Source organism: Scheffersomyces xylosifermentans (assembly GCF_036884685.1).
Source record: "Scheffersomyces xylosifermentans strain CBS 12540 chromosome Unknown RJT20scaffold_7, whole genome shotgun sequence".
Taxonomy (NCBI): Eukaryota; Fungi; Ascomycota; class Pichiomycetes; order Serinales; family Debaryomycetaceae; genus Scheffersomyces; species Scheffersomyces xylosifermentans.
The window spans coordinates 27,437-51,714 of NW_027042945.1; the positions used below are offsets into that span (position 1 = coordinate 27,437).

At 39.5% G+C, this 24,278-nt stretch overlaps 10 protein-coding genes across 10 annotated transcripts; 4 read left to right on the plus strand and 6 right to left on the minus strand. All coding sequences in view use genetic code 12, as the record gives it.

Annotated features, from left to right (window-relative positions):
• Nucleotides 1–47: 47 nt before the first annotated feature.
• Nucleotides 48–3,262, plus strand: SUC1 (transcription factor; the record flags this gene model as incomplete). The annotated part of the gene is made up of 4 exons (XM_064918859.1): nucleotides 48–61; nucleotides 1,243–1,543; nucleotides 1,757–2,889; nucleotides 2,926–3,262. 4 exons carry the CDS (start codon nucleotides 48–50, stop codon nucleotides 3,260–3,262), a joined length of 1,785 nt encoding a protein of 594 aa, XP_064772226.1.
• Nucleotides 3,263–3,575: 313 nt separating this feature from the next.
• RJT20DRAFT_99352 (ubiquitin-conjugating protein) lies at nucleotides 3,576–5,282 on the minus strand (the record flags this gene model as incomplete). Its single annotated transcript, XM_064921764.1, has 2 exons — nucleotides 3,576–4,343; nucleotides 4,530–5,282. 2 exons carry the CDS (start codon nucleotides 5,280–5,282, stop codon nucleotides 3,576–3,578), a joined length of 1,521 nt encoding a protein of 506 aa, XP_064772227.1.
• A 1,101-nt stretch (nucleotides 5,283–6,383) lies between these two features.
• Nucleotides 6,384–8,793, minus strand: RJT20DRAFT_130170 (uncharacterized protein). The gene has a single exon (XM_064917675.1). The coding sequence runs from the start codon at nucleotides 8,574–8,576 to the stop codon at nucleotides 6,876–6,878; it is 1,701 nt and encodes a 566-aa protein (XP_064772228.1). The 5' UTR covers nucleotides 8,577–8,793; the 3' UTR covers nucleotides 6,384–6,875.
• A 669-nt stretch (nucleotides 8,794–9,462) lies between these two features.
• On the plus strand, nucleotides 9,463–10,750 carry RJT20DRAFT_121459 (uncharacterized protein; the record flags this gene model as incomplete). Its single annotated transcript, XM_064915924.1, has 2 exons — nucleotides 9,463–10,396; nucleotides 10,445–10,750. Exons 1-2 carry the CDS (start codon nucleotides 9,725–9,727, stop codon nucleotides 10,748–10,750), a joined length of 978 nt encoding a protein of 325 aa, XP_064772229.1. The 5' UTR covers nucleotides 9,463–9,724.
• A 43-nt stretch (nucleotides 10,751–10,793) lies between these two features.
• Nucleotides 10,794–12,208, minus strand: RJT20DRAFT_56605 (uncharacterized protein). Its single transcript, XM_064920722.1, has one exon. The coding sequence runs from the start codon at nucleotides 11,957–11,959 to the stop codon at nucleotides 10,838–10,840; it is 1,122 nt and encodes a 373-aa protein (XP_064772230.1). The 5' UTR covers nucleotides 11,960–12,208; the 3' UTR covers nucleotides 10,794–10,837.
• Nucleotides 12,209–13,407: 1,199 nt separating this feature from the next.
• RJT20DRAFT_56602 (uncharacterized protein) lies at nucleotides 13,408–14,794 on the plus strand. Its single transcript, XM_064920721.1, has one exon. It carries the CDS (start codon nucleotides 13,580–13,582, stop codon nucleotides 14,525–14,527), a length of 948 nt encoding a protein of 315 aa, XP_064772231.1. The 5' UTR covers nucleotides 13,408–13,579; the 3' UTR covers nucleotides 14,528–14,794.
• Nucleotides 14,795–14,873: 79 nt separating this feature from the next.
• Nucleotides 14,874–15,744, minus strand: RJT20DRAFT_136507 (uncharacterized protein; the record flags this gene model as incomplete). The annotated part of the gene is made up of 4 exons (XM_064918479.1): nucleotides 14,874–15,215; nucleotides 15,236–15,476; nucleotides 15,588–15,712; nucleotides 15,742–15,744. The coding sequence occupies 4 exons, from the start codon at nucleotides 15,742–15,744 to the stop codon at nucleotides 14,874–14,876; spliced, it is 711 nt and encodes a 236-aa protein (XP_064772232.1).
• An 873-nt stretch (nucleotides 15,745–16,617) lies between these two features.
• RJT20DRAFT_56625 (2-aminoadipate transaminase) lies at nucleotides 16,618–18,470 on the minus strand. Its single transcript, XM_064920723.1, has one exon. The coding sequence runs from the start codon at nucleotides 18,165–18,167 to the stop codon at nucleotides 16,863–16,865; it is 1,305 nt and encodes a 434-aa protein (XP_064772233.1). The 5' UTR covers nucleotides 18,168–18,470; the 3' UTR covers nucleotides 16,618–16,862.
• A 1,068-nt stretch (nucleotides 18,471–19,538) lies between these two features.
• Nucleotides 19,539–20,189, plus strand: RJT20DRAFT_130176 (uncharacterized protein). Its single transcript, XM_064917676.1, has one exon. It carries the CDS (start codon nucleotides 19,575–19,577, stop codon nucleotides 19,911–19,913), a length of 339 nt encoding a protein of 112 aa, XP_064772234.1. The 5' UTR covers nucleotides 19,539–19,574; the 3' UTR covers nucleotides 19,914–20,189.
• A 248-nt stretch (nucleotides 20,190–20,437) lies between these two features.
• Nucleotides 20,438–22,595, minus strand: RJT20DRAFT_130178 (uncharacterized protein). Its single transcript, XM_064917677.1, has one exon. The coding sequence runs from the start codon at nucleotides 22,287–22,289 to the stop codon at nucleotides 20,730–20,732; it is 1,560 nt and encodes a 519-aa protein (XP_064772235.1). The 5' UTR covers nucleotides 22,290–22,595; the 3' UTR covers nucleotides 20,438–20,729.
• Between the last annotated feature and the right edge of the window lie 1,683 nt (nucleotides 22,596–24,278).

The following is a 24,278-nucleotide window of genomic DNA, read 5'->3' on the forward strand; positions in this document are numbered from 1 at the left end:
TGAAGTAATACTCTTTATCCCGTAGTTTATGGTTTTCATTTTTGGTTATGGATGAGACAGGGTAGTTGAGTATATTATTGTGAGATATGAGTTTGGACGGAACTAGAGGAAGAAGGCATTTTTTTTTGTACCTGTTTGGAAGAAAGCACCAATGAATGTTAACTGGAGATTGCTGAGTTGTATCAATGAGAGTACATTTTATGCACTGTGATCCCTTTTGCAGCTGGAACTAGCAGATGAATATTAGTTTGAAGAAGATGTTCTCTGAATGTATTAATAGTTAGACAAAGAAATGTGAGTTAAAGAGTCGCAGTAATAGGGCTTTCTCCCGAAGAATAGGAATGTAAATAATAATAGTTGAGTTTACGCTTATTCAGACAGTTCGTACAGAATATTTTGCAATCTCAAATCCAGAGCTTTGAAGAGAGACATCGACGAATTAAAGGCCGAGATTGAAATCATTTGGAACTTCCAATTAGCAATTTGCAATTCCATTTACTGTTGCTCATTCAATATTGGTCTCCTTCAAATACAAATTAAAGAATGAATTTCACAGCTTCTTCTATTTCCATCTGTTTATGATGAGCAATGGCTGTAGCACACGAATTTAGTAACATATCCCATGAAAAGATGTTGCTTTGAAACCTTCCCCAATTTTCATTGGCTCGTTTCCAGATAATTTATAACAACCTTCCCCCCCTCCCACTCCACCTTACAGAACAATTTCCTTTCCTTCCCTTCCCCCACTTTTAGCACTACAGAAAGCAAAGGTCCAGTACTTCCAATTCTTCCAAATTCTATAACTATGTTCCTACTCGTTCTACCTACCAACTCTACCAACTCTAATATTCTATTTTCCTACCAATTCTACCTATACTACCAATTCTCTCTTCCTTACCTCCACCACCTCTACCACTCATTCAAAACATCCTCACCTCTCAGAAAGTCGCACCGGAAAAAAACTGAAATGAGCACTTCGATTTCATCACCAAAACCAGAAAGATTCAGTGAATGAAATGAGTATTGTTACTTTTAAACTTCTTTGAAGAAGGAGGTGTAAACCATATTAAACCATATATGCTGAGGTAGAATGAAGATGGTCTTTTCGCAGTAGACAGTACTCATTATAAATTTGCTAATCCTTTAACCAAAAATCTCAGCGCCCGTAGTTGCATCCAGATCGTCATTCTTATACTCAATGAATCCCCACATTAATACAGATAGCTCTACTAGCTCATCCAGTCCTCTGGAATCTTCTGTTCCACCACCTTCCAAGCCTTTAAAGAGATCTCTGTCTTCTCGCTCAACATACTCGAGACCCTGCGACGCTTGCTCTCTTCGAAAAGTCAAATGTGACTTGAAATCACCAAGCTGCTCAAGATGTGTCGAACATGACTTACCATGTACCAATATTCGTATCAGGAAGAAGTGTGGACCAAAACATATTCACAAGAAGACAAGAGCTTCTATAATAAAGCTTTCACGCTCTTCAGAATCGGACAATCATGAGAATCTCCAAAGAAATACTCTTGGCCATCAAAATGTGGAGTCAACGAGCTCTAACCCCACAATTTCAAGCTCACACCTGAATGACAAGCCAGCTTTTTACAACATGATGGAAGGTAACAATAATATGGGCGGTGTGAATCCTAGTGATCGTCTACTCACCAGCTCCTTTTCTACACATACTTTAGAAGAAAAACATGAAAACGATATAGTGCTTCATAACTTATACTTTCCTGCAATACCCATACAGAACCTTCTACCATGTCTTCAGATTTACCAAACTTGGTTCTATGGAGTATGGCCGGTTGTATCGGTGGCATACTTGATGTCAAAGATCGTGAGAAATGATGAAAAAGCAGGGTTTCTGACTGACTTCAATGTTGATAGTATCTCTGCTTATTCGCTAAGCTGTGCTGTCTCCGCTGCAATAATATGTCAAGTGACTTTCTTGTCTTCCAGTACTCACTTAATAAGCCTCCCACCAGATATCAAGCATGCCCAATTTGCAAACGAGGCAATTAAAGCGAGGGACTCTTTCAATTACAGACTCCATCCAAGTCCAGATACTCTACTCACGTCATTTTTCCTCTATGCGTATTACATCAATATCAAGGGCGGTGCACCTGCTGCTATCTGTTATCTTCGAGAAGCCATTTCCATTGCACAGATCTTGGGCCTTCACAATTCCAATAATTTTGTAGGAAAGCTGTCGGCAGAAGTTCACAGATTGAGGAAGATATACTATTTGTTATTAGTAACTGAAAGATTCATATGCATAGAAGATGACATCCCAGTTATCCTTGAGCCTTCTATTCCATTTCCCTCTCTTCTTGATGAAGAGTACTCTTCACTCTTAACAGGTTTCACTGAGTTAGTGAAGATATTTGCTATCCCGGATAAGAAATTCTTTGACAAATTTATCTCCTTGAAAATTTATGAGAATGACAATAGCAACTTCCCTTCTAGAACTTGGATCATCAACGTTCAACAGCAGCTAGAGACAATTCCAATTCTTCAGGAGACATTGAGTATTCAGAAACTAAATATTGTTCTCAGTAAGTACTGGATGAAGTCTCTTACCTGGAATATTTCAAAGAAGAATAACCTCCTCATAGATTCCGGTTCCATAACACAATCCAATTCCAGTTTATCAGCAGAGTACCCGCTAGAGATTGTTAGAGACTTCCTTGAAGATACAAAGGACTTGCCCTTGTACTCCTTTGAATCGAATGGTCCGGGTGTATGTATTAAATTACTCGAACTTGGCAATAGTTTGGCAGATTCAATTTCCCTTACGAGAAACTACAGAGGGATAGGATACCTATCCTCAATATTTGATCTCGTTTCTAAATTAAAGAATGATATTACATTACCCATTCATTTGTATAATAAGATAGAAAATATGTTGGTTTCTACCAGACTAATGCTTCCCTCTTGGCCTATAACGGCAGCCTCAGAGAGCTATATATCGGAAATACCAGACGAAGAGGAGATAGGAGATATTCACAATAATTTAGAAACATCGAAGGTTGATCCAGTATCGCCTTTCACTCAAATGGCCATGGCGTTTTCAATGTCACCGGCCCATCTCGAAAGTTCTAATGCAATAGTGGAATGGACTGGAACTGATAACAACTTAAACGCAGACAGCAGCGGCTTCAACACTCAAGTCGAAGTTACGAGGGGCTTTAGTAGCACATACGAAATAGAAATTCAAAGGGAAGGAGAACAAGCCTCTCAGAACATGTGGTTTTAAATTTAATTGGGGACATAAAAACGTAATAGTGACGATACTGTAATATAAGTTAATCTTTAGTTGTTACTCTATAATTTAAAGTGCTGAGGGCTTCACTGAAGTGAATACAATCCTTGAACATATTTGCAAGTTGACATTGCGCTCGAAAAGGCATCTACTCTTAGAGCATTATAATTTGTATACATTATGACATTCTATGATAAAACTATACAAAGTAGAAGTGAAGATGCATGACATGAGGCATAATAACAAGCAGATAATTCAAGGTGAATGGTTCTCATATGTTGTTTCCTATTTAAGCGAGTCCTATTTACTAGTCATCCTCATCAAGATCAGTTTCCAAGTCACACATCGTGCGACAGTTTGGACAATAAAACTGTGGATAGCTCTTGATGATAATAGGTCTAATACACTTATAATGCCAAGCGTGTGAGCACGGACTAATGAACAAAGCCTGGCAGGGTTCGATTTTCATCAAACAAATTGCACATTCAGCCAAATCATCGACATTAGTGGATGAGCCTGTTATAGGGTTCGTAACGAGTCTACTGTCTTCGTTATCTTCATTGTTAATTTGCAAGTTTTTGAGTTTCTTGTGAATTTCCAAGTTGAATTGATTGACCTTTCTCTGCCAACTCTTGTTGAACTCACATCTCATCTTCACACAGCGGTAAACTTCCTCTGTTCCTCCACGGTAGTCCATTCCCAACTGAATAATATCTCCGTCTATCAAAGGCATGAGAGTTGATTCTTGGGAAGCTGGAGAGAGTCTTATATGATTGAGGAACGTTCCAGAAGATGACTTACAATCTCTTAAAAACCATTGACCGTCTTCGTTACACTGAAATAATGCATGAGTTCTAGATACGACTTTGCTTTTGAATACGATAGGTGCAGAAGAGCCTTGAGGAGCATGAGCAGCGGCTTTATTCTTTTCTGTATAACGTCCAATTGAGATGTTTGAACTTGGTTTGATCTTCCGTATCACAGGCGAGAAGTAAAGACCAGAGGCAGAAGACGAGTGATCAATGAGTGGAGTCAATCTTACCGAGTAGAATCCATCTTTATCTATGCCGTTGGACTTATCATCTCCCATGAAGTCTTCCACTTCTGCAAGGATCGCTGCTTGCTCTTTGGACCTAATTTCAGCGGTATTTGAAGAATCCAACTGGGCTGTTCCTGGAGCACTACTACCAAAATTATTGCTAGAAGAACCAACACCGCTAGGTGGTGGGTTTGGAGTCGACTCCTCATCGTGATTGTCCACTATGCTATCATTACGACCATCACGAGCACCATTATTCTCAACTATTCCGTTCGGAGTGGTCACTTGATCGTGGGACTCATCGAATGCATTGTTACTGCTTGGACTTTCTTGTTGCGTAATAGGATGATCCGCACCATGACCGTTAGAATGAGGTCCTTGCGAGTTGCTGAGTCTATTGCTTTGGCGAGAAGAATTTCTTCTGCTTCTTGGTTGGTGACCTCTGCTGTTTCCATTAGGTGCAATTAGTTCGTCCTCTAAGGTAGCAAAACTACTCAAATTGGCGATTGTAGGACTGTTAGACATGAAAGAGTGTGGATTCTCCGTTGGAGAAGGAGGATGGCCTGTTCTGATAGAGTTTGTAAACGAACTTAGAAAGTTGAGTCCGAACGATGAACGTCTAGTTACGTTAGGTGGCTGTGGTGGTTGACTGGGGCTGCTGGAGAGGATGTTGCTTGCGTTGGTGTTATTATTTGAGGCATGGGTCGAATTGGAGTTAACGGGAATGGAGCTATTTGAGGAGTTGTTCAAGCTGGACTGGGAGTCGTTTCGTGTAATCGCTCTGTTTATACTTCCAGAAGGAGCTTGTGAATTGTTTTGTATGTCATTCAGGGTTAATGTTTCGGTGATTGGAGATGATGGATAGCTTGTGGGTGGAGACGATAATGGAGGTGGAGTGGTGCTTTTCGTTCGTTTGGCTGACGAGGAAATAACACGAGCAGGTGGGTTAAGGACGTCTCTGGTGTTTTCTGGCATTGTGTATAAGTGATTTTGGTGGATCTTTGCGATGAAATAGTAGTAAAAATATGAAATATGCTTGGTTTAATAGTGATGGTTCTGATTATTGGATGTCCTAGTAATCTTTAGTAATTGCACACAGTAATAATGAGGCTACCAATGACGGCAAAGTATGCTCCAGCAGGAGTAGTTACCTATGTTTCAGTTGACCGAAGTAGTTGTGAGCCGATCAGCTATGCTATGCTATGGTTAGATTTCTAACGCTTTGGTGTGTAGTCGATTTATTATCACCTTCCTCTGTCAACTATGCAACGATGAATAATAAAATTAACTATGAGGATACTGCCACCAACGATAAAGAAGCCTCTAGTGATGAACTGGAACGGACAGACACCAGTAAAAAACGGCAGTGAAAAGTCACGGAGATGAAGTTAAGCCGCTTGCGATACAAATAGACGGCTGTCAATACCGCTTTCTACGGTAGATACTTTCTTGGTGGGTGCTGACTGTGTTACGGCTGATTGTGTGGTGTAACTACTGACAACACAGAACACAGAAAAATTGAGGTTATGACGACAGTTAAAACAACAGCGGCTAATCGGAACGAGCTGGAATTCGGGCGGCACGCTGTTTATGATGAATACAGATACTGGGCGTAACTACAAGTCAGAAATCCCTAGTGTAATAAAGTTATACCACCCTTTGTTGTACCGCCAAACAGTGTCTTAATGACTGGTCGTTTCGATTCCATTTGTTACAAGAAACGACCACGAAAAAATGTAGGGATTGTCCCGCACGTGACATCATGAGCAAAAATTTTGGGGCACAAGAAAAAAAACGAGGAGAGCAGGTGTATTTTGCACCCGTGCCGCAATATTGAAGCAAATTATATGCGTGGGGATAATCTAGCGGGGGTGGTAGAACAATTTGATGCCTCAGTGGATATAACACAAGACACGATCTCATCGTAAGTTGGAATAATATCGCACCGATCGGCACCGAAGATCGCTTGCTTTGTAGTCATGAAATGCCCAGCATCTGTGGCGAACAGGCTGTTGTCACTCTCAAAAATGGTTGATACGTTGGACTATTATTATTAATACAAAAATAATAAACATGTATTAACGGCTATCTGGGCTCAGTCATTACCTGTTTGGGACAAGTCTTCGCCAGGTTTATTTACGATGATTGCTGCAAATGGAAATCGGCGGCATGGGTGTTGTGCTGCCTTAAAGGAGAGAAGGATCATTGCCGCAGTACATTGGAACCATGCGATAGTATAATGAGTGTGTAGCGATGTTATAGATTCCTTTAATTGTGTGTAGCGATGTACATACTTTAATTTTATAGGATGAATTGGGGACGGGACTGTGGGCTTAAGAAGACTACGAGAAATGAAATGGCAACTTCTAAGAAATATCTTACAAAAGAACCGTTTATAAGCCCTAAGGGGTCAGTTTTACCATGGAAAAATCCATATAGACCCGCTTGTATTACCGTTTTTAACTTTGGACAATTAAACTAAACAATGTTTCCTTCACGAGTTATTGTGACTGGCCAGCTGCCTCTTGCACTGTTCAAATTCTTATTAATATTTCATAAAATATACAATTAGTAGTTACTCTTATCACTAACGAGTCTTAACAATAACTGCTGGAGCTGCTCTCTACCTTTAGGACTCTTCCAAATAAAGTGATCACTATTTTCAGCAATTACCCATTCAATAGTATTAGAACTTAACTTGGTAATCTCTCTTTGCCATTTTCCCCAATTGAGTGAGTTTTTAATCATAAAGTCGGACGAGATCACACTGAGTGGAAGGTCGTGGATGTCTGCATTCTTAACTTCTCCGTAAGACAAGATGGCCGATGTCACTTGCTCTTGTAACCTTGCTCGGACATACTTGGGTTGGTAGTACATATCCGATCCAAATATTCTGCTTTTACTAGAGTGTTTTCTGGGATGGAAAAACCAATGAATGTTCGAAATGATACCTAGTGGTGAGATCAACCCTTTAAACCAAAGCTTCAACCCAGTTCTATTATTCATCAATTCTAAAATGTTCTTGAACACATGTGTGCTTTCATTCTTTCTGTTCGATCCACTAAAAGGCCACTTCTTGAGTAAATCCTCGTGCCAACTGTCAACCAAGAGTAAAGAATGTATCTTTCCGGGTATTTTAGACGCAACCATCCTAGAATATAATCCTCCGACATCAAATGCAACCAAACTAAATGGACCCTCTATTTTCTCCTTCTCAAGAGCTTGTACCAAATAGTCAGCAATAATTCCAACAGAAACAGGGGAAGGTGCACTATCGGAGAATCCATATCCTGGTCTGTCCCAAATGCAATACCTATCGAGTTTATTCAAACTGTGTAATTCTTCTACCCACTCTTGGAAAGCTTCACTGGAAGTTAACTGCCCCCCTTCCACTAATACAATTGGTTGTTTCTTCTCAGCTTCTCCCGTTGTGTTGTGAACATCACCAAAGCAAGCTAAGTGTACCTTGAACTGATCATCACCAACGCTGACCAATTTACCCCATGGCTTCTCATGAGAATCAAACGACTGCAACCAAAGGGTTAAACTAATGCACCATACAACCCAAATCAAGAACAACTTGACTACGATCTTTGTTAGGGCCACAAACATTTCTCCAACTGTCCTTCTCTTCTCTATGCGGCCAGTGTACTTTATTTCTTGTTTTTGTTTACTAGTCTCAACCCAGTAATCAACAAAGGAATCGAGTAAAATGTTCAAACCAGTCCATACCAAGAAAAGGCTACCGATAAAGCCAAACTGACTTCTCATATAAGGTACTAATAAAATGACGAAGAAGTCCAAAAGTAGAAGTCCAGCGGTCACATATCCTATTATTCTTTCATAGTACACTGGCACTGTGAAGCACCACAATGTAACAGCATTAGAAAACAAGGAGATTAGAATCAAATCAAGGTCTAAAAATGACTTTCCTCTGTTGTTGAGACCTGGGATTGAAATGAAATCAGTCAATGTTAATAAGAACACAAGAATCGAGTTGATGATGATTAGTACTGTAACTCCAACTTTCAAAAGTCTGACATCCCGCAAATTTAAAGGGGAAACAATAGGATTATCGGGATCAAGGTACTCATGATCATGTTCACGATCAAGCAATGGCCTTTGTTCAAGATCTGATGTTGCCGTAGAGGTAACTGGAGAAGGATTGATGTGCCTTATTCCACTATGGCTACTTTCCTCCCTATCTTGTGGCACTGCAATTTTTTTTGCGCTATCACCATCTTCTTGAATGGATTGATAGGCAGACATAGCAATTGTAGTCTCTTGTCTGGGTACCAAGGACTCTCCGTAAGTTAACTATTGTAATACCAGGTTTCACTGATACTCTAGTATTAATTGGTACTACGGAACTTTCTTGAAAATATATAGAGAGTTACCTTTTCTCGATTCTCTTTTCTCGTGAATCGTTCTGGAGCCGTTCCAGTCGTTTAAAAGAGAGCAATTGTGGTTTTAACAGAAGGATAAAGCAACCATTTACCCATAACCAGTTTCATCATTGCTTCCTGTATGGAACCATTGGTACATATAGCAACTTAAACGGCGCTACCAATTATGCTATTTGAGTTAAAAACGTACAAGTGACGTTACGCAGGTACAGGAATGCTGATAGGCATAAGTCCGTCAGTGTTTAGATGGAGACAGCTTGGGTTATAGAGGTGTGGTTAGGTGGAGATGGTGGTGGGAAGGACAAGGAAGTGATATACGAGAAGTGATGGTTAGATAGTTACGGTGTCGACTATCTGGCGATTTACGAGTTTGTATGGTACATATATGGTATATCTTGTGTATTTCGAGCTTTCAAGCAGATAAAACTGTGGATTGCAGATACACATTTACTATTAACATGGGGAATGTACTGAGACAAGACAAAGGCAATAGGACCTACTCTGAGGAATACTAGAAGTCAGACTTTAAGTTGAAATTACCAAAAAAAAGTCGAATTTTCACATTGTCGTGGTTCCATATAGACCTCCTCTACAACCAACTTTCAGGATAACCTTTTTGCACTCGTTTCAGCTTGTCAACAGCTTCATGTATTAATATCTCATATCTCATGTCTTTAAGGTCTTCCATGTCTCTCACGTCTCTCATGTCTCTCATGTATTTCACTGTCTTCTTCGCTTCTAAAATGTCTCCTTACTTCTTATACAGGAACACTATTATGATAGATTATTAGTATCGTTTATCGTTTATCATTCTTAGTCTTTATTACAGTCATTCTTCGCCTTGTCAGTGCCGGCTGAAGAAGTCGTTTCAATAGTTGGCTACTGAGACTTCTACGAGCTCTGTTTTAAATCTGTCTTTGAATAGTTGTTTATACTCAAGTAATTGACCGTGTCGTCCAAGATATATATCTACTAATCTTCTAATTCTCTATACTATAATTCCAAGTCAGTATGACGGAAGTCATATCTATCCCAACCACGTCTAACCACAGTGGCGTCATCTACTACCATATAATGGTACAGCTACCTCTACGTTCGCTTTCTGTCCAAAGACGGTACTCAGAGTTTGAAGACTTACTCAATAACTTAAGTAAGGACCTAGGTATTTCGCCAAAAGACTTCCCATACTACTTGCCAGCGAAGCGTGTCAATTGGTTCAAGACAAATACCGACAGCATCGTTGAAGAACGCAAAAGTGAATTGACCAAGTTCCTCAACTCCCTTATCAGAGAACCTTCCATTCAGAATAACGATGTGCTCCACAAATTCTTGCAATTACCAGTGAATTTTACCTTCAATAACGCTCTCTTTCATAGTAATATCAATGGTAAATCAAATGAAGCGAGCTTAGCCATTGATTACAACTCCATAGATGAATCTAATTGGCTTGAGATATTCAGAGTTCTAAAATCGAGTATCCAAGATGCATTAATACTGGCCAAATCTAACCCGAATATTGGAGTAAAGATACAGACAAGAGACAAGATCAATAAGATATATCAACCCGCTTTCGTGAATTTGTTAAAGTCCTTAAATTCAGACTTAAAGAAAAACCTTGCATCAGACGAGTTCCTGAGAAGACAAGTCTTGCTCAAGGAAGTACAATCAAATTTGCAGAATTTGGTAAGTTCAGCCAATGCAACTCGAGTTGTAGCGAATCCCATTGAGGAGTTAAGCGATCGGAGCTCTCCCGGTTCGACATCAAAGAGAGTTCTTGGAGGTCCTCCACAGGAAACGAAAGATACAATCGGTTTGGATAACAAAGATTTATTGCAACGACAAGTTCAAATTCATCAACAACAGGATCAAGAGTTGGAGCAATTACGATTAATTGTTGCAAGACAGAGGCAAATTGGTGAGATGATCAATGCAGAAGTGGAGGAGCAAAATGAGTTATTGGACCAGTTCAATGAGGAAGTTGAGTCAACTTCAAATAAGTTGAGCTCTGCAAGGAGAAAAGCTAGAAACCTTTTATAGACATCCCATCGTTTTGGGGTTATTCTGCATTATGATTCTACTTGCAATGCTATAATACACATTAATTCATCAAGGCTTAAATATTTATCACGCAGGTAGAATGTTCTTGTTGTGGTTAAGATCTAGAAACGTATTTTTCAATCGATTTCCAAGTTTATTGAAAAACTCTATATTTCTGGGGATGTCCATCAATTCTTCAGGATCCATGAGATGTTCACTAGGTGCTTCATCTATATCATTGAGCAGAGTTATAACTGTAGAAGTGTTGAGAACTCTCTCTTCGAAAGCGCCCGGAAGTCTTTCTTCAAGTGCCCAGAAGCCACCAACATTATTGAAGAAGTTGGCGACACCTATTCTTCTTGGAGGGTAGGCTCTACCAGCATTCTCCAAATGAAAAACTCCCGGAAAGTATTGTAAATAAAACCATACGGCTACAGTAGTGCCGATTATTGAACCTCCAATAACATCCCTTAAGAAATGTCTGTTATCGCTTATTCGAGTACATGAAACAAAACAAGCTACCATAATGGGGAATATTGCCAAGATCACTTTGAATGATATACCTCTCTTGTCAAATACCTGTAGTTTACCTGAGATATTAAGGCTCGAAATGACCATTCCACAGAATACTGTGGACAGATGCCCACTTGGAAACGATCTGAATCCTTCTTGTAGTATGAATATATTGTCATTGGTACACACGTCTACCGTGACCAATCCATTTGGCGGAAATGCTGGTGGAGGGGTCGGCGGAAGGGTTCCAATAAAGGGCTCACAGCGTGAAATAAGATCTGGTCTTGGCAATCCACAGATATTCTTGAGAATACAGGTTATCATGAGCTGAGTTGCCATGCTACCACAGAGGCACATCAAACCAACAAATACATCCCATGCTTGCCTAGCCCCAGAGAGGGTTCTTCTATTGTAAAAAGAACAAACGACGAATTGCAAGGCTGGGAACACTATTGCTATCAAAATCAAGAGAAATATGGGGATCACAGTTTCATCTTCTGTCTTATATGAATACATTAATGAAATATCCTGTAGCAGAAACTCTTGGTATCTTGGTGGAATGATTGTACCATATAGAATAAAAACCACCAACATGGAGATATAGAATATCCAGTCTAAAGCATATGAGTAAAACGATAATGCGGAAATGTCATACTTGCAGTACTTGAATGACCAATCTTGGATCCGTCCAAGCATTCTACCACCGTTCTACTGCCCTTCTACCAGGCAGTCTTCTCCTTTAACAATGGCTGCTAACCGCTGAAGTTGCAAAATCCAATTGCCGCAAATAGGGCTTCTATGCTGATATCCGGGTAACTTTACCATTTCAGAATTTCAGCAAAAATTTTCAGTGTTGTTATAAAGTTTGATTTTTGGTTACCTTTATGATCAGAGCTTTTCAAAGAGGTTTTGTATTGTAGATGGACAACTTCTCCTAAAGGGCAGAAGATGTTTTCTCTGCCAAATATTCAAATAGTATGTGACTTATTTTAGGAAAGGCAACTCTGCCTTCTGTCTTTGTCAATTATAGTGATGAGAAATCTTCGCCTTTATCGAAAATTCATGAGAATACAAAAAGTTTACACCAAGATCTACGCTGATATAATTATGACAAAGTGAATAACTTTTCTTTCACATGGAATAGAATACTAACACTTCAGATATAGAACACAGAAATTATCATTAGAAGCGAGATTTAGGAGACATTAAACGTCTCAGTTAATGTAGGTATAATTGTAGTGCTCTTTAGCAGCGATGAGGATGGTAAGGCTGAACCTTGTAGTTGTTCGACAGTACAGAAATATCTTTGGACTATTCGTCGAATGCCTAGTTCTTTGCCCATTGCTACATAGTAACAACATTGGTTCATTTTGAAGAGAATCAGAATTAACATTCGATGCAATCGCCCTGGTGCACACGTTTTGACAAATAGTTAAGCCTATTGCATTTTAGACGGAAATCGGCTCATAATATGCAATAAAGTACTCTTCAATGGGGTCAGACTAGTTGCCTTCTGTGTGCCCTCCATTTTAAACGCACGTTCCGTTTAAGCTCTTCAGTGACCAGTGCAAAAGCCCCATTATCACCAATCACAATAGATAATTATTATGCTGATTTGCATTTATTTTCAGCCCTTCTCTAGAGCGGGGCCGCCCTTTGTTGTTTCCGAATAGGATCCACTGTACCCGTTGTATAGCTCCGTTCGTTACTGATATACATAAATGGGATAACTTCCACACATTTATAAATAACAGCAGCTTTACGAGGAATGCACGGCTCTTCTCCAATACATTTCATATATAATTGATCGACGAACTGGCATAGGAATGTCTCCCGTCAAAACTAAGCAAAAATAATTATCCGTGTTCAGTACCGTCTCTCCTTTACTTACGTCATAACATTTCAATAAGAGGCGACTTACGAGATTTGGCGAAAGCCGCTCCTTGTTGACTGAACATGGGTTTGATTTCATGTATACAGACGGGCCGGGTTACTTCCTAAAAATAGAGACACCTTGGGAAGAAGTGAAACGGCTTCAACTCTAAATCCACGCATAATTACTACTCAGTAGTGTATGTGTCTTAAATCATTAGGTGGGTGTGATTTGCAGGGCGTCAACATTGTTGAAAGGTAATTGAACTTTGCATGTTATGATTAAGCTTACGTTATTAAAAAATAATTATGCTGAAGCGTGCCATATTGAATCCCTCTTGATGATTTTTGGCCAAAATATGTCTTTTATAAATCATCCTTATTTGCCTTTTTCCTTTAGTTTTGTTTTCTGAAATTATAACTTTCCAGCACTAAGACTAAAATATGGCGTTTGTATCTCAGAGTTCAGGAATCGCATCGTCAATTTTCTTGGCGTTGTATTCTTTATATACTATCTTCGCTATACTAGTGGTATCCCAAGTGAGGAAATGGAGGACGATTTATACCTCTCTATTAGTTCATGGTCTCCTTAGAGTGGGAGGTCAATTGTGTGGTGTTGCTTTTGCCGTGGTAGGTTGGCAACATTTCCAATGGCTAATTGCGTACTTGGTGCTTTCAGCAGAAGGTTACTTTGTTCTTATTTTAGCATCTTTCCATCTTATTGCAAACGCACAACAATACGTATTAGGTACGTCCTGGATTAGACCCTCAAAGGATGAAATTAATCAAAAGGTTGCATTAGCATCCAATTGGAAGGAGCGTTGGCAAGCCAAGCGAAATCCAGCTCGTATTTTCCACTTGTTATTGATCCCTGCCAATGCTTTTATCATTTCTGGTGGTAGTATGTTGGCAGGTTTGACCATTGAGGAATTGAACAATGGTACAGGAAAAGTAACCACTTCGAAAGTATTGAGGACAATCGGCCAAGCTGTGTTCCTATTTCAATCAGCTATAGCAATATACTTCGCTTTGCGCTCTTTCTTTATTGAAGGAATTAGGCACTATAACATTTATGCAGTTTTTATAGTTGCTCCATTCCTTCTAGTAAGAGGTATATTTGGTGTTCTCTCCATCTATGTGGACAAGATGGACTATTATTTAATCTCAAATTATACTGAGGCGGGATTCTCATCCTCGTTCGTTGCTTATGAATATTGTATGGCAACCACAATGGAATTTGTCACTGCTTGCGTATATATTTGTACTTACTTCCTTGAAAAGAAGAAATACAGAAGTGGAGAGCAAATTTTGTCTGAGGAGAGTGACAAGACAAACAATGAAAAGAATGGAACTTTTCTGGAAGAGAAGACTCGTGAAGAAGTTTATTTGTGAACTACACTTCGGAATCCAAACTTGATAGGTATTATGGAAATAGCAATGGATATAGAAGCTCATTCCACTTTTTGAAGCATACTCCACTCTTCACTCATTAACGAGTTGGGAGATTTTTTTTTGAAGGTTCAAAATCAGTGATTCAAATTTGTTAGGTCGGGTTTTAATGTACTTATTTTAGATGCAAATGGTCATCCTCTTGCGTCTCATAAACCTTTTGAATAGATCAAGCACAACGACTGGTTCGATCCCATGTTTCCTGCTGATCATCTCTAGAGTGGGCATTATTTTACTACTTCGAATGTAGAACCATTTGAGAGTGCCCTCCCCTCTCCACTTTAAGTTTTCATTTTTCCAGACCACGGATTTTTGAGTCTCCGATCCATTGAACCATTTCATTGTAAAACGCTGTTAGATCGCTCGGATTATTTCTAATCATATATGAATGCTTTGCGATTTCCATGTCACACGATTTTGGTGTGATAACTGTTGTTTCATCGTGATTTGGCATACGAGCTAAATCTTTTAAAGGCGTCATAAAGTCCATGTCCACCTGTTCATTGGCTTGGGTGGCAATGGCAGAGAAAGGTAACCCCATAGCTGTGCTAGCGACTGACTGTGCCAGATTAGATATTGGAGATAATGAAAGCTGTTCATTACTGGGATTTGTTGACGTTGCAGCGAAAGACTGTCGAGCAACGCCACTACTTTATCTCGCTTATGATTCATCTCATTTAACCTCTGGACTATAGGAACTGACATCTGTTGTTGAATTGCTTGTACCTGTTGAAGCAAGGTGACATTGTCCAAATAAGAAACCTCATTGTTGAGAATGCCCATTGTATTAGGCATTGTGTTGTACAACTGAGGATAAAGCATCCCTTGTTGTTGAGGAACGAACAAGGGGATTTTGGGGGGATTTGTTTCTACTTTTCTTGTTATTGATACACTATTGATTGCCGTGGATTATCGGAGTACGTTTGAGGAGGACGTTCATAGATATATCACACGCGTATTGACTACAGCTGAGGTGACGTTTTCTTTGACTGTTATAACACACACACGAACGACTTTTGCAACATAAATATTAAGATCAAATTCGCTGCTGCTGTTGTTGCTGCAAAAGATACCAACTTTGAGAATGTCGTATTCTTCTGAAGATGTTATGGTGGAAATACCAAAACTCTAGTGACTCTTTTGTATTAACTACTTACCATCGTTTATTTATTGTAAATACATTTGACTGTCATTCTCTGAGTTTACAACCATTCAGTAAAGTGCAAAATACCTGATCTTAAGAGTAAACCGGAAACCGGAATGTAAACTGCAACTCGTTGTCGCCTTCTCTTTTGTCGTCTTCTCTTTGTCGCTATTTGTCGCCTTTTGTCGTCTTTTTGTCTTCTCTTGCTGTAAAATATCTTGTAGACAAAAAAAGTTAAAATCTCAAACGGGATGCGTGCGGCTCTGATTTTGCAGTCTTCTACTATGGGGGGTATAAATAATGGGGCGGTAGAGTGTTCAAGACGACGTTGAATGAGTCATAGAAGTTGCACAATTTCGCTAGAATATGCCGAAGTTAGGTAGATCGTGAGGAGAAAGAATTGAAGAAAGTTTTCAGTTGCATCGTCTGGAACGACCTTTTGGGGCTGCCATGGTAAACCACAGAAATGCAGAATAATCTGTTACAAGAGAAGAAGAGCCTAAATCAAGCCATGGGGTAACAAGTTAGAAAAATTATTAAATTTCTAATGAAAAGATGTCTCTACTAAAGATAAATCCAGAAAGCAGAAGAATGATACTTTGGATTGGATGGTGATTTAGATGGTTGCTGAAAATACTCGAATAGCAATTATCTGTAAATATTAGTAAGGTCAATAGTATTTGCAATAGCTTGAATCTTCACTAAAACTACGCATTCCTAAAGATTCTTGTAACTTTCTCCCCAAGGAGTAGTAATACCGTGTTCTCCTATTCCTACACATTATATTGGAAAACTGGAAAATGCAGCAATAATAGTGGACTTATGACTAATTGGAATTGGTATGACGGCAAAAACGTGATAGTGGAGTCTATAAATATACTTCTACAAGGTCCCAGAGTTCTTAGTACTTATTATTAAATTATTGTAAACTTGTAAATTCTAAGGTAAGTTCTTGAAAGTCAAAATTTGTAGCACCCGTGTTTCCTAATTATATGATGAATGCATTTTCACTCGCCGTATCGATTATCAATGAGACGATTCACTGCTTTACTAAGACATCCCTGAAAATAATTAAGAAAAGTTGATGGACATTGTACTCTTTAATTTGAAGTAAATCACTAACATCTAGCAATACTAAGCGTATAACTCAGGGTAGGTTTCTTGCAAGACCTTTCCCCAAGTCCGAATGCCAGCCTCGATTTCTTCATCAGTCAAGTAGCTAATACACAATCTCACGCAGTTTTTACCCCATCCTTTTAAGTCACCACTGACTTCAAAGTGGTCCCCTGATGCCAATACTACTTTGTATTCGTCCTGTAAGATTTTAACTACTTTATTATGATCAATGTCTCCTTTGATATCGACCCAGAGGAAGTAACCTCCTTGTCCACCGTAAACTTTGGCCGATGGTGGGAGGTAGTTAATAGCACTCCTAATCAACGTTTGAGCTCTCGCTTTGTATGTCTTTGTGAAATTCTCGATTATTTGATCGATCTGACCACTCTTAATCAAGTCTTGGACAACAATTGAGGCCAATTGACCTGGTGTACCACCTGATTTGTTAGCTCCCGTCTCTGCTAACTGCTCAACGAGAGCGGGAGTTGGAGTCTCTTGCCATCCAACTCTTAAGCCTGGTGCAATAATCTTCGAAAATGTAGCATTCGAGATGGTGTTACCGAATTTCTTGTAAGAAGGAATTGACTCTGCATCCAAGTAGTTGAATCGAGGAAGTGGTGTAGGATTGTCTGTATAGTCCAAAAACTCGTATACATCGTCACTGATCAAGAGCAAATCGTACTTTCTAGCCAATTGAATCAACTTGACTCTTGTCTTGATAGAATAAGTGAGACCGCCGGGATTCGAATAGGTTGGAACTAAGTACATAACAAATCTGTATAATTTACGTTGTCCTCTAACAGGGTCTTTGATGACATTGATCTCCTTACCTTCGCCGCTTTGGAGTCCAAGACTGTGGTATTTCAACTTCTTTTCCAAATGATCCAAATCGATTTCGTATTCCGAGTCAGGAGTCTCGCTGATAGCAGTCAATTTCCCGTCAAAACCAGCATCAAGGAAAGCACTGTTTATCAAAAAGTATGTCGGAGACACAATAAAGGCTTGTTTTGTGATAGTAGCAGCATCTGTCGTAGAAGTCAAGATATTTGCAATACCATATGAAGCCCCTCCTGTGAGATTAATGTTGGCAGGAGATGACACAGGAGCCTGAAATTTGGAATTAACCCAATCACTGATGGTAGTTCTCACGTCGTAGTTACCTGGATCCGTTCCGTATGTCAATGGGTGCTGGTTCAAAGGGTCCGCATCGTATGCTAAGTAGTCACTCCCAAGCAACACCTTATTATAGGCATCAGCTATCTGTTGGACTGGAAGTAAGTTCCGTGTAGGGTGTCCTTTGAAGAAATTGATTGGCTTGGACATTTTCGGGTGCAAGAGGAGTGTTTTGGTTGTGTTTCAGAACTTCTTCTTCAAACATCAATGGTAAAGAAGAAGAGTCAAATGTGGTTATACTAAAACTTCCTTCCTTAACTGTGGAGAACTAGTAATACTAGGAAAGTCACGTGATGTGGTAGGTAGTTGATGAGCGGAATTTGGAAGGGTTGGGAGCCAATGATTGGATGAATTTGAATTTTTGATATTGGTGGTGGTTACTGGGTCGGGAGATATGAAGTGGACACAAGGAACTTGTTTGGGTCACTTTTAAGTAAATTTTGCTAGGGAATTGGAAAGTGGAATCAAATTGAATTTGATTAATGTGTGACTGTGGTCATTTGTATAGAGGAATACACCCATGACGCAGTATATAGCGTGATAAGACGTCTAAAGAAGTCCTAGAATGTACTGTTGTTGTTGTTGTTGAAGAAGAAGAGTAATTTTGTAGCACATACGTAAACCAATGCAATGGAATGAAGCTGTACGAAAGAGGAACCTTCCCTGAAAGAGTTTCTCTATTGAAAGTGTGGCAAATGTGAACTTTTAATGGCCTCTTCTTCTAATGTAGAAATTGCATTCATATTATAGTGTCGTTTAAGAGAGAGGTCTAAATAAGTCATAATAATAGATCAACTACTGCCCCTAGAGTGACATTAAAGGATAAATTGCAGCTCAGACCTTACAAAAGTTCGTCTTAGCAGATTGCTTATCGAGACTGATCCGTAGAATCAATCGCAACTGTTGTTGCAAAATGAAAAGGGCAGTAATGCTCATATGAACAGCAATTTCCTGTTTGAGTTGGCTATCACCACGGTTAAGAACTAGGGATCCATTATCATGGTGATGCACTTTGCGTAAAGATAATACTTTTTTGATAGTATTCTTTCTTTGATAGTTTCATATCGCCATTCTAGAACTTCTTCGTGGATATCGCCAAAAGATACGGTATTTGCAGCCTTCACTCTTACCCTAGGGAACTGATCCACATAAGGTTCATGCAGACATAAATTATACATAAAAACATACATACAAAAGTACCATTCATATATTATTATATAAACCTACACTACATAGATACATATAAAATACTTCAACACACAAGGTAATACGTCTTCAGTGCATTAACATTATAAACGAAGATATATCCATCCATTAGTTGAGCAATTATCCACCTCCAGATCTATCCATTTTCAACACTGGACTTATCTCCCAATGTGGGGACACTCAGCGCTACCACACATATCACTCCTACACCCAGCGCTACCACATTTAACTCTATCCATGCCAATCCCTGCACACAGCTTTCTCGTTCACCAATGAAAAGTCAAATAAAAATTGTTAGCAATGGTTTTATGGAGAGTTGGTTGTTCTACAAGAAGGTTTAATAATAGCACAATGCCTTCGACTGCGGGATTCTTACTTAGTGGGTTGCTCGGTGCAGCCGCCAGACGCTTCCAGGTTCAACTTGTAGGCAAAAATTACGGCAGATCATGGGATAGAGTCACTGGTTATGTGTTGTCTTCCACCGTATTCGTTGGAGGATACTATATCTTTGACGGTTATATCGAGAACAACAGAAAGCTCCTCGAGAGAAGATTGGCCATTTTACGTGAACAAAGAGCCCTCAAGGACGCCTTCTACGAGTTTGAAGAAGTACCAGACCACAGAATGACTGCCGACAAGAGAGGTAGATTCTTCTCTTTATTCGACAGATTCGGAGCGCCTTACAAATAAGCAGCAAAGCTTCACCACAACGAGCTGGGCCAGAGAAGCACGGTTCAACGACAGTTTCATGAAATTCGGGATCTCGGCGTGAGATTTCGGTGTTTCCCCTTCCTTTTCACTTTGAATGCATTGTAACATACGTAGTCGCCAGTGCTGAGAGGTAGCCATCATAAAAGAAGGCTATACAAGAAAGTGCTTGGGCAATGACATCTTCCTATAGAGTAGTCTACTACAATTTATATATTACTAAATTATTTCCATCATTATTATACGATATATCTGAAATGTGGACTTGTAGACATGCAATAGATCTGACTAAGTCTGACTTTATAGTCTTTGCGAGAAAGAACAAATGGATGCCTTGATTTCTGTTCAATGGATGGTTATAGAGGTCATATAGTTGGAGAGAAGAGAAGAGAAGAGAAGGGAAGAGATTCGATCAAATATACACTCAAGCTAATCGTACCCAATAATTGACTTTAAAGGTGCCTATACACGGTATTGTCATTTATACCAATATCCAACGATGACTCCTCAAGAACCAATAAACTCATTTTTAACATTAACCAATTACATTCATCCTACCTCACTTATTCCATTAACGAAATCGATTCTATTACTATAAAATTGTAATAATTATTATTGCCATATGATACATTTCTTTTGTGGTCGGCATTCCTGACTGGGTGCAAATTGTATAATACATTGATGGAATTGAATACTGTCCTCCATAGGGAAGAGCTATTTGTAACACTTCAGCAAATTCAGTGGACTCTTAGAAGTCTCATCGTCATATTCTATAATAGACTATCAAGCACCAGTCATTCATTCGCTCTCTTCTTCCTCCTTCGCCTTATTGAATACACCGTCATCAACCTCTTCAGTCTCTTCCTCCTCCTCTTCTTCTTCTTGTTCACCTTCAACACCATCTTCGTCATTATCGCTTCCCAAATTATCGTCTCCGCTGTTACTACCAACATCACTGTCGAATTCTGCATCGTCATCACTTCCACTGCCAATATCACTTCCACCATCGCCGTCTTCGTCATCTCCTCCTCCATGATAACTGGCATCGTCGTCTTCGTCATCTTCATCCATTTCTTCAGTGACGGCTTGGAGATTGGACTCAGTCTCTGCTTCGGCATTCTTTGACTCTTTATCGTTGCCCTTTTCTCTTAAGTTATCGTCAAAGGAATTGTCATTAATATTCTGTGACTTAATATAATCATCTATAAGCTGGAAGTGGGCTTGGTCAATCATGCTGAATTCTACGGTTTTCTCTTCATCTTCTTCCGTAATCACTGTGAGCAACAAACTGAAGGTTAGTCTGGCAATGTTGCTGTAGGAAGTGTGCTTCACCTTAGATACTTCAAAGAGCATTACTGGCTTCTTAAAACCAAAGATTATGTATGGAACATTGAACTCGTTTTCAGTTAAGAACAACAACACTCCATCTTTGGCTCCTCTATGACATTCTACCATAAGCAAGTTGTTGATCTTACTGTTATTAGTGGCCATTGCCACAGCGTTGTCACTGTTGAGAGTGTACTTGTTGTTGAAAAGACTGCTACAAGGCAAGTAATTAACCAAGTTGATACCGCAAAGCTTAAATTGACGCTGGAAATAGTCTATAATCCTCTCCTGGATGGGATTCATGTTGAGATTGCTGTTCAGATCCTTTTCGAACTGACTTTCTATGTTTGCTGGGAGTTTGCCCAACTTGATCATCTGCTTTTTGATGAGATCGAGGTTGATTTGACATATTATGGGGTCTTTAGGACTGGCAGGATCGTCAATAAACGCCTCGTTGATCCAGAAACACAAGAGAACAATGATCTTCTTCTGTGGGTTCGTGGAGTTTCCAACAATTGGTACCAAAGCACATAGTTTGATTGCTCTCAGCAAGTTTATGAGAGAGACATCTGGAGTTTGCGTATTGGGGTTGACGATCGACAACACGGGAATTGGCTGGTTATTCCTTTCTATCAAGTGGAACGTCAAGTTCAACTTCTTTCTCACCGGCGAAAGGAACGAAACCTGGGAGATCTCGAAGATCACTGTTTCTTCAACAATGGGATCGTTCAAGGTGATGAGAGCTGTCTTCTCATCGATGTTAAGCGCGTCTCCATTGTTTGGAATCGACTTGTTGGTGTTGGTGGTGACAGTAGCAACGTCTTTGACGGCATTTTTCACCGGTTCGCTCGAAGAAACGGCATTAGCACCGGTCTTCTTTCTCTTGGACACTGGTCCGTTGTCGTTGTTGGGTTGTAGATGGTGGTACAACGCTGTGAAAACGGCCTCTGCTTCGGGATTTTTGGCGACAACGCTGGAAATCTGCGATTGGAGAAGCTTGGGTAGCGCCTGGATCCATTCAGCACTCGACATTGGGGCGGAAAGTGGACGCTTAGGGAAGAAGAAACTGTTAACAGAGATGGTTAAATGGTGAAGAATGTAAAAGGTGTAAATAATGGTTGGTAAGATGTAAAAGGAGGGTGGAAAGTGTAAAAGGGCCAAGACGTCAAGATGTAAATGAGCCAAAGTGTAAGATGGAGGTGAAAAATGCAAAAAAAGGAAGAAGGTAATGTCACAAGAGAGATGAAGATTGTCGAGAAGGAAAAATGCGACACGAAGAAGGTGGAAGGTGCAAAATGGGGGTGGTGGTGGAAATGTGTTATGGTTTGTATTGGGGAGGGGCTGGGGGTATGAAGGAGAGAGGTGGGGGTCTTTATTGGAATTGGAGAGGGTACAAAGACAGGTAAAGACAGTTAAAGAAAAAGACTAGAAAGAAGCTTCATTTTAAGTGGCCCACAGGCTGCAAAATGGGTGTGGTGGTGCAGAAAGGTGATGGTGCAAAAGGTGTTATTGTTTGTATTGGAAGAGGGGGTATGAAGGAGAAGTGGTAGGGGTATTCACTGAAATTGAAGAGGATACAAAGGAATTAAGAGGAAGTGGTGGAAATAAAAGAGAAAGACAAAGAAAGAAGGGGTCATATTTCGTTTTTAGTGGACCATAGACTGAAAATAGGCGTCGCAGGGAGAAGGTGCAAAGATGTGTTCGAAATGGTAAGGAGAGTTTATTGGGCGTATGAAGGAGGGCGGTGGGGGGTTTTCATTGGAATTGTAGAGGATTGAAAAGACAGTTAAAGGAAAAAAAGAAAAAGACTAGATCGAATCCAAAGTGGCCCACAGGTTAATACTGCATTATCTTAACAAGTCGCTTTCCTTCTTAAAATGACAAGCTTTTCCTATGGCTTTTCTTATGGGTGGGGCAAGATATATTAAAAAAAAAATAGTCTCCAAAAATTACACCATTTCTCACCAAACACATATAAACGATATATATAAAGAAAAAGGGTAATTTCTGTGGAACTTATTGCTTCATGGAGAATGAAATGAATACTGGAATCGTATAAAGGCGTAAGTCGTAAGTTGCAAAATTGTAAGGTGATATTTGGGAGGATTGTAATAACATACAAAAACACGTTCTAAACATGTAAAATAGCCAAGACATTAGGCGCAAAAACTCGTAGAAACTGTAATCAATCAGTAGAACCAATTCAGAGAAGTGCAGTTTACAACAGACGTCTTTCAGAGTCCATGAATTCATTCCTATGAAACAGTAAAGACATCGTAAGACAATGGACCTTCTAAATTAGAGTACTTATTAGAGAAGTGTTCATGTGATGGCCAGGGCCAACCAATTGAAATCTTAGTAAATAACCCGTAGAAACTAGTAAAATCGGAGTAGAAGAACTCGAAAATGTGGTAAATTAATAACGTGATTTCTTATGTATACGTTCCAGTGTTTACCAAATGAATCATGGTGATGTGTATAGGAGCAATACGTAAAAATGAACATAATAAAATTGGATAAAAAGTCTGATGATGATAGTGTATACAGCCCCTGTTATCATCTGCCAATGGCATAGAGAATACATGTACAATGTAATGTGTAGTACAATGAGAGAAGAAGCTTACACAATTAAAGACATGGAAGCATTTATGGAAAGAGTCAACCAGAAGAACTGTGATAAAAATGTTATTCTCTACGATGTTTTCAATGGTTGCCACCAAATCTATGATATGTACGATATAAGGCAGAACTAACATAAACCGAAACAACCACGAAATGACAATTATAAAGCGACAAAATACCGAAAACGGCTAATAGAATAAACACACAGTTGGAAAACCCCCAGTTACTCTTAAATGAGACATACGACACGGGTGACGAATATGGAAAGTGTCGTGATAAAACCAAAGAAATGTAAATGGCCCAACCTCTCCACTTCTTTAATATAAGTATTGCTATCCGAAGAAACTAAGGATAAGTACAGATCACTGAAGACTAACACATAGCTAATGGATGCAAAAT